The 9303-nt window shown below is 41.0% G+C and overlaps 1 protein-coding gene across 1 annotated transcript; it reads right to left on the bottom strand.

Moving 5' to 3' along the window:
* Window positions 1-638: 638 nt before the first annotated feature.
* LOC139948466 (uncharacterized) lies at window positions 639-8484 on the bottom strand. The gene is made up of 14 exons (XM_071946617.1): window positions 8396-8484; window positions 7336-7570; window positions 6836-7045; window positions 5630-6562; window positions 5155-5244; window positions 4823-4906; window positions 4311-4407; window positions 3941-4029; window positions 3707-3809; window positions 3039-3221; window positions 2201-2350; window positions 1896-2025; window positions 1494-1561; window positions 639-1300 (listed from the first exon to the last, which is right to left on the bottom strand). Exons 2-14 carry the CDS (start codon window positions 7488-7490, stop codon window positions 1259-1261), a joined length of 2334 nt encoding a protein of 777 aa, XP_071802718.1. The 5' UTR covers window positions 7491-7570; window positions 8396-8484; the 3' UTR covers window positions 639-1258.
* Between the last annotated feature and the right edge of the window lie 819 nt (window positions 8485-9303).

The following is a 9303-nucleotide window of genomic DNA, read 5'->3' as shown; positions in this document are numbered from 1 at the left end:
TTAACTTTAAGGCAGGACTTCATTACAACAATAATATTGTTTAAAAAAACCTCAAAACATAAAAAGTATGGTTACATTCCAGAGTAAATCTTGAAATAAATTATGAGCCAATTTAATGTAAAAGGTATTCAAAAACTTCTTCATTCTAACGAAAGACTTTGTAAATGATTCTCTCGATAGGATAAACACAAATATAATCCATAAATAAATCTGAAAATACTTGCAATATTGCTCAATACACTAGGAAGTTAAGTCTGCAACAAAATATATAAAAGTATGATGAAAACTGGTTGTTCATTTGATGCATAAATACTGATATTAAAGGAACACGTTGCCTTGGATCGGACGAGTTGGTCAAAACAAAAGCGTTTGTAACCGTTTTTTATAAAATGCATATGGTTGGAAAGATGTTTTAAAAGTAGAATACAATGATCCACACAAGTTTGCCTCGAAATTGCGTGGTTTTCCTTCTACTGTGCGAACTAACATGGTCGGCCATTTATGGGAGTCAAAATTTTGACCCCCATAAATGGCCGACGTGTTAGTCGACGAGGTAAAAGGAAAACCACGCAATTTCGAGGCATGTTTGTGTGGATCATTGTATTCTACTTTTACAACATCTTTCTACCCATATGCATTTTATAAAAAACGGTTACAAACGCTTATCAAAGACCAACTCGACCGATCCAAGGCAACGTGTTCCTTTAAACTCAATTTACTTGTACGACAAATTATGGGTTCGAATCCCACTTGTGTCTGTAAGCAAGACACTCCACCATTATTGGGGCGTCCTTTGGATGGGGCATAAAGCCGTTGGTCCTGTTAGTTGTGTTAGGCACGTAAAAAGAACCGTTGCACTTATCGAAAAGAGAAGGGGGTTTGCCCCGGTACTCATGGTTTGGTTGGCTTGATATTGTAAATTTATTGACCTTGTAAACCTTGTCTCATACTTCCAAAAATGTAGCTACACAATACCTGACAAAAAAACACTGAATGTTGAAGTGCATTGAACGTCACGGAGTGACAGGTATGTGTGTTTATAAGAAGCCATTATTATTATTTTATGTCTCCTTAATCAAAGCTCATCCCTTGCTTTTTCTCTCTCTAGGCAGTAGAAGTGTTCAGCCAAAGATACTTTAAAAAATGTTTTTAAGGCAACAAAGCGGACAAAAACATCTCGTAAATCTTTAATATGAAGAAGATAATCTTTTCTCACCAGTTCCGACGCTTCACCGACATGTTGCTAGTTTTTGCCGACTCAAAATTTCTGCAAACTTGTTGCCTTTGATCTAGACTTGTCCTGAGAGAAAACAGTTTGAAGGAAGACATTACTTATCAGTGCTGTATTGTTGTTTGTGTCAACACTGATTGTTAACCGGTGTCCACACTGGTTGTTAACCGGTGGTGTATGTATATAGTGTCGGCACTACAGGGGACATAACTCTGACCTGCCTCCCCTCCTCAAGTAGTTTAATTTTCCCCGGAAATCTTACCTTCAGTGAGCTGGTGAGAACAGGTTTCCGTGCCCGTATCTTGCCTCGATTGTCAATAAATACAGCCTCTGCGATGAAGAGAAACCAACAAGAGTGTATTAAGCAAACATTAGGTGCATTTTTGAATTTGTTGAGAAGTCGTACCTCGCTTAAAATAACACAGAGGTACACACGACACAAATACACACCGGAGGCGAGATCAATATTTTTGCACACAGAATCTTTTGCAAGACATTTTTGCAAAAGGGATATTTGTTGTTCGCACTGATGCAGCACTTGTGGTCAAGCTGCGAGGACTAAAACTTCTTCATATCTTCCCACGATAAAATGATCTCTCCTGTGAGAACTAAAGAGGGCGCTCTGATTGCGAACTGCCAATATTCAACACAGTGATCCTGTTACCTTTCTTGATGCTTTCTCGGAGGTCAGAGGGCAAGTTGGACCACCCAGGGCCTTGCGCCACGAGACTTGCATTGCTGACCATGTAACTGTAGAACTGAACGTACAATTCTTTCACTAGCGTTACTGCATCCTGGAAAAAAGTGATCATGACAATGGATTTATTGTCAGACAAACTTGTGAGAGTTTCAGTTTTCAAATTACTCGTATGCTACCAAAGTGGTCTTTGGTTGCCTCCATGTTGCCTGAAAAAGTTGCCTCATGTGACATGGCCCTCAGTTTCATCAATCTGAACGCAAGATACTCACCGGGTTCCACCCATCAGCATTTTCCTCGTCGGTCACTCCTTGGTGGAAGAAACGCACGGCCATAAACGTTCCGTTTGCCGTGTCAGGCGTCAATGCTGGGACCACGAGAGCAAACACTGGCTCGACAACATCCTTCTTCCAGTTCATTCCCTGGATTAAGGAGAAATATAAATCATTCAAACAGTCTTAAAAGTTTAGATTTAAAAAAACATATTTCTCTGGCAAAATGTTGAAATGATCTAGGACGTGTAAAAGATATTTGTGTATAAATAGGCAGATGCAATGGTGTTAGGTGGATGCAATGGTGTAAGGTATATGGCGTGTCGTGGCTGAGTGGATAAGAGCACCGAACTCAAGCTCCTGTGTTTCTGATCAGTGGGGTTTGGGTTCTAGTCCCATTCGTGACACTCTGTCTTTAAGGAAGACACTTAACCATGATTGCTTTGTCCTTCGGATGGGACGTAAAACCATTGGACCTGTGTGCTGTGAAATGAATGTAAACGAGCCCAGTGCACTTTACATCAAGATAAGGGCTCGCCTGGTTGACTTGCTGCACATTGCGACATCGCATCTTTGAAACCCATTATATGGTGCTATGGAAGGGAATAGATCAGAGCTCCACATACCTTGTAGGAAAAAAACTGAGCGCTTTCAGAGGCCAATCAGGAGTAAATAAAGCACTACACAAGAACTGTCTATTATTATTAGGTGGATGCCATGGTGTTAGGTGAACACCATGGTGTTAGACACCGCCATGGTGTTACGTGGACACCGTAGTGCAAGGCAGATGCACAGTGTGAGAGCTGGGCCCTCTGGGGGAACACAACAATAAACTCACCCGCAGCTGTTCTTGGAACAACGGTTCCCCAAGGATCGAGAGGAAGTTGCACGCCATGTACTGCCTGCAGGTGCCTTGCAGCTGCAGCGCCATGGTGCGGACTGGACTGGCCCATTTGATGTGAGGTAAATTGCAGATTAGCTTATCGATCTGAAGGAGGAGTGGGGTGGCTGATGAAGGGCTCTGAAACAACAAGACGAAAGGCAAGAACAATTATTTACAATTAAACCACTCCTTTGTATACAAGTCTCTGTTCCTCTGTTCACCCCTTGCAGACATGGACCACACCTCCGAAAATGCGCGTCCACCATTTTGTGGATCGACTCCTTAATTTTGTTTGTTTTGTTTCCCTTTATACTTGCATATTATATAGATTTATGATCAATTCCATGTGCAGCGTAAATAACAATACAAGACAAAACAGTATGAATAATACATTAAATAATATTGGATTGAAATTATACAAGGAATGAGTTCCCAACTAGAGCCCATAAATGTAGTTCTAAAGTACAGTGAGTGCACATACTAAAATAATCGTTGTGTGTGTACTGGCCCGATACGCTAGCTTGTGTATGGGGGGAAAACCCTGATTTCAGTGAGTTTTGGGGAACAGTAACCTCAGCACTAGTCTTAACTTTTTCATCCCTCTTTCCCAACGTGTAACTTACAAATGACTCGACAGCAAAGTCTCTACACTGGAAGAGAACATTTTGAGGTAGGGCAGCAAAGGACCTCTCCATCCAGGCCTTGCTGAGATATTGCACAAGCCAACTGCAAAATAAAAACAGAACCAAAATCATCAACATTGAAAAGTTGTAAGTCATTGAACAGGGAAACACATAGGTGAAAGGAAGGTAACGAATTTGCTAAGACAACCTCATCCCAAACGATAACACACTTACCTCACAACACAGTTCTCTAGGTCGGAGAGTTGGACGGTAGAGAAGAGAGCAAAGCATTCTGGGACTCTCGCTAGGCATATACTACACGGCTTTAGAGGAGTAATGGAAAAGAAAAGACGAAAAAGGAATTAAGAGCACCATCAGACTCAAGTTTGAGTCAATTTGTGGCATTGCATGGTGATGTATCAATAAATATTAGTATGTCTGTAACTACTTGCTGGGTAGATTATGTTCTTTTTAAAACTTGTCTTGCTTTATATTCTACTAACACGGAGTAGATTTTTCGGAATTCGAGAGACTTGGTATCAATGTTCGACGAGCTTTCTCTAGTCATCATCACCTTGTTTTTTCTAAAATTAACTTGACGAACCTTGTGGAAGAAGTGGCAGTAATCCTTTCTCAGCTTAAAGTCAATGACCTCTGTCAGGTTCTCCAGACCGTACATATCGGCCAAGAACAGCAGATCCCTGTAAAAACAAAGTGCAAAACGATAGAGAACTTTAAATCTGTACGTTTATTTATTTATTTATTTCACACAGCATCCACAGCACAAACACCAAAACTGGACGGATAAACATTTCAGCAATTAACAATAAAATACCATAAAAAGGACACAATATACATACCCTAACCCTAACCCTAACAAACACAATAATAATATGGATGAAAAGACACATGCTTTCTCTTGGCCAAGCGTTCCCCACGTTGGCCAGGGCGCCAAACAAAGCATGTCTGATAGATGATCTAGAATTTTTAAAAGTCTGGCTAAAACTATCTTTTCTGGGATTGGAGTTAGAAATTGAGTTGAATAATGTTTTAACCATAAATACACCACAAAATAACATAATTCATTTTCTAAATTAAGGCTTTTACTGAACTCACTTGAGCACCACACCTTGATCTGGTAGTTCATATAACCCTCCATAAATCCACTGTAGGGCAACCATCACTGCAGAATAGCTGAATCTTTATTGTGGAAAAATAAGAGAAACAACAAGAAGAAAACAATAAATATTTATTTCTTTGAAAATAAACCAGCTCTTGCTTTTGGGTCCCAAACCAAACATTTTGCACAAACTTCAGCCCAGGTCGCATTTCAAGCAAAATGCCTGAACAATATTAAATTGTTTAGAGAGTATTTATATGTAGACCTGCCAGTATGAAAGTGCCAAAACTTTTGCAGTACTTTTGAAAGCTTTTTTTCTCCAACTAACCCAAGTATCTCAATCTCAGAAGACGAACTCTCCTTCCAGCTCCCAGCAAGCATCGCTGAGAAGTACTCCGACCTGGCACAAAGAATAAACCTGCAGGGCGGTACACATTGAGTTGGATATAAATAACACATAACAGCAAAAAAAAATCCCAAATTTAGTTTCAAATTTACTTTAGCCCAAAGGCAGAGTATAACTTCGGTTTTCAAAATCAGTCCATTGCTCTAATCCTACATATGAATGTAGATACTATATACATTCAATAAAATTTTGATTTACAACAAATTTTGCAAAAGGCACTTCTATTGGAAAATCATAAAGTCTAGGCAAAACTTTTGAAGGGGCAATGAGGCCAAGACTCGGGTCTCAAGAGGCTAGCCATGATTTTCATCTTGCAAAGGGCACTTCCATTGAAACACCTTAAAATCTACTGTACACTTAGTTTGCAATCCCCAGACCTGTAACAAATAATCCTAACCTGTGAGCGGGGATATTTTTCCCATCCACTTTCAGCGTGACATCATGATCAGAATCCCCCTGGAAAATACGCAATAAATCTCTGCCGAGTTGACAAGCAGTTGGAAGCAATCCATCCTCATCTTGATGTTTAGGTTCTCCAGTTGACTTATCACTTTCTCCAACTGTCTCGTTTGGTCTGGCCACAGACTCTAGGCTACTTGTGTCATTAGTTAAACCCATATCTTTGGTTTTCGGCAGGGTGGTTTCAGGTTTGTTTTCGTCATTGGTTTCTACTTGTTGCAATGAGGCATCGTGTTTGTTTTGTACTACAGTTGCGGGGCTGGAGGCTACTTTAGGTTCTGCAGTAGTGTTGTGGTTTTCTTGTGCGCTGGTCCCAGGTTCACATTTACTTTTAGGCTCTTCACTGTTCAACATTGCACTTTGAGAATTCTGCTCTGTGGCACTAGGTTCACAGGCCATCTTAGGTTCTGCAGTAGCGCCATGGTTTTCTGGTGCATGGGTCCGAGGCTCACATTTATCTTTAGGCTCTCCACTGTTCAACATTGCATTTTGAGAACTCTGCACCGTGGTACTAGGTTCACATGCACTTTTTGGTCCCATACTCTGCAAGGTAGCGAACTGACAAACCTGTACTGACAGCATCGACGAACCAACCGTCTGGCTCCCAATGGTCACATCATTCGTTTCAACACAACGTTCTGTCTCCTCAGGCTGCTGCCTATCTCTTATAGTCTGGCACTCACTATGGAGAGCATTTTCCAGGCTCTCTAAGTGCAGTGAGTCTGCACACTGTTCAGCAACAGGGGTAGGGTCTCCGTTACAATCTGTCCGCACTGTCTCACATTCTATTGGCTCATTTGAGTCACGTGACTTGATGGCCTCCTGGAATACAACCCAAAAGGGAGTGACATCGTCCTCCGCATAGATAGCCCTGAGTATTAAAATAAATAGAGAAAAAGTCAATTAAAATGCATTGACTTTACACTTTGCTATTCTATACAGTTTTTAAGAAAAACTTGAAGGGGCACAGCAATTTTCCTCTGATAAGGGGCACTTCTAAGAGGAAAATTAAAAATTGTGTTTGAACTTTGCAGAGGGCACCACAGCAAAACAACACGGGACACCAAGGCAATTGCTGTGGGTGCCGTGAGTTATTTTGAGGCCTGAAAGAACTAAATAAGAACTCAGTATTATTATTTATTACCTGAGTAAATATTTGAGTTCCACGACACTAACACCCAATGTGGACAAATCAGCGACAACCTCCTCCCCGTCCTTAACTGAGGACATTCTCGGTCCTATCACGGATGAGTAGAAAGGTTCAAGACGGGATTGAAGGAGATGACGATGGACTGGTACCTTCTCGGAGTTGATGATCAACGACAAATCAGCGAATGTGCCAACCTCAAGCAATCTGCATTGTAAGTGATGAAGAAAAGTACTTTAACATTAAGAAAAGAAAACTTAGGACTTGACTTTAATGCTGGCTCACAGGCCTCGAGGACAGTTAGTGTAGGGCCAGTAAATTCAAGACCTGACAAGTTCGACGGCCTTGTTTTTTATTTCCTTCAAATTTTCCTTGTAAAATTGTGACTTTGTTTAAAAGATGAACACTGATTAAGTTGAACTCATTTCAAAAACTGTGCAAACACTGTAAAATTATTTTGAAGTCACGGTAATATTTAGTTTAAATATGTTCATCACCTGGTCATGTCTTCACGTAGCTGCTGCGATAAGACAACCTTTATTTTGTCCTCTTCTTTGCGCGACTTGACTTTGAGGGCGCTGTTGGCTGCACCAGGGACCCTACTGCCAACTGATGACCTGGCAGTGATTTTGGTCGTGTTGGTGGAGGCCATGATGAGTCTGTTTTCTACTGCCTGTCTCAGATTAATGTTTGTTGCTTCTGGATCCTTTGCCTGAATAAAGTTTCATTTTTCTGAGAAGAAAAGGGAGGACAGAGGGTTAGAATTTTCGCAACTACAATGTGATACGTTTACGTTGGTTTACTCAGCTGGATCCATAAACTTGGACGTAAACAAATAAAGCTAAATTTGATGCAATGTCCGGAAAAATTTCTGTATGCTGCCACCCCAGTGTCACCACATCTCATGTCATACTGCGTACGTGATTACAAATTTATTTCATAACAAATGAAAAAGTGGTGGTCAGGATGTTTCTGTATTGTTTAGCAATTTGATATGGAACATACCATATATTGTTTCAAATATTCATATTTAATTAAAAATAGTATAGTTTTAATCAATATCCATCAACTGCCACAACCACAAACCCCCAAAACAGTTAAATTTAAAATGTAACTGTCAAGTTCTGTAAACATCCACCATGGTTCAGTTTTATAATCCCCTCATCAACATGTACTGACTGAACTAGGCCTACTGACTGACTATACACTCATACAGTACCTCTGACCTGAGCATGGAGGTAGAATTAGCCTCCATGCTCTGAGCAGGGATGTCAGGATGTAGGAAGAGAGTGACAGTGTGTGTATCATCAATCAGTGCAGTCCCACATTCATTGTCATTATTTGTCAGAGCGATTGCTCCAGACCATCACCAGTCCATGGTCATGGTGGTGTGCCACACACACACACAACAGTCAACACGACACCAACCAAGTGGGGTAAAATTTGAACAAAAATGTCCCACCAGCATCCAGCCAGAGAAATTTTACCTTCATTTATAACTTGATTAACGTCACCATTTCACACCATTAAACAACTTCACGTATACTCACTACTTACCCATCACGCCGACCGCCCATCTTCTTGCAATTCTCGATTCAAAAAGAGAGTAAACAAACCAACTCGCCACACACACACACATCTGACATGCAGCCGACGACCGTTTCAAATGAGAGCGTCTAAAAATAGCCTGTCAAGATGATGACGTCATTTTCTAGCAAAACGCTTCCGGCGGGGGCCGGTGTCTGATGCAATTGTGTCCGCCATGCAATAATGTCCGCTCCGGACACTTTGGCATATGCAATCGTGTCCGGGGCTATGCAAACACCGTCCGGCGGGAACGTACAGCGAGCGTGCATGTGCACCCTATGCAGCATAAATGTTAACGGTTTTATGATTGCAGCGAACATGAATTTTATGAAATGCACTTGTAGTTTACTTAGCTAATAGCTTGTTAAAAAAATAGCTAACGTTTTCCGTCGACCGTCAAGGACTGCAAGGACGGTTTTGCACGGGGGCGGACACAACAACATATGCAAATGTGTCCGGGCGGACACAATTGCATTATGCAGCAGCGTCCGGGCGGACACGGTTGCATATGCAAAACCGTTCGGCGGACATTATTGCATATGCATTAATGTCCTCCGGATAGTATTGCATAGAGGACATTATTGCATGCGATGCGACACATATAAAAAAAAAAAAAAAAATTTGCAACACTAAATTATTTGCGAATCATGAGGTACATGTATTTCTATCTAATGAGATTATTTATAGCTTTGCAGGGGAGCCCAAGTCACGCGCGTACGCACCCCTTCTAGGGGGTCGACCCCTTCCACCCCTAATTCAAAGTTGTTACAATTTTTTTTTGAAGGTTACATGTTTTATTTCTTCAGCACTTCTTCATATTGTCATTGCTATTCCACTTACTCATGCTTCTCAATAGAAAGTCTCGTCAACTTTATAAA

This window comes from Asterias amurensis, chromosome 15, assembly GCF_032118995.1.
Source record: "Asterias amurensis chromosome 15, ASM3211899v1".
NCBI lineage: Eukaryota > Metazoa > Echinodermata > Asteroidea > Forcipulatida > Asteriidae > Asterias > Asterias amurensis.
The sequence above is the reverse complement of the archived record's forward strand: the minus strand, read 5'-3'. Positions and strand labels throughout refer to the sequence as shown.

Excerpts from the sequence above, each read along its gene's own strand:
- LOC139948466 (XM_071946617.1), bottom strand. The coding sequence starts at position 7,490 with ATGGCCTCCACCAACACGACCAAAATCACTGCCAGGTCATCAGTTGGC. Across the intron at positions 1,562-1,895 it reads CCGAGAAAGCATCAAGAAAG|AGGCTGTATTTATTGACAAT; the intron begins GTAACAGGATCA and ends TCTTCATCGCAG. Across the intron at positions 1,301-1,493 it reads TTCTCACCAGCTCACTGAAG|GACAAGTCTAGATCAAAGGC; the intron begins GTAAGATTTCCG and ends GTTTTCTCTCAG.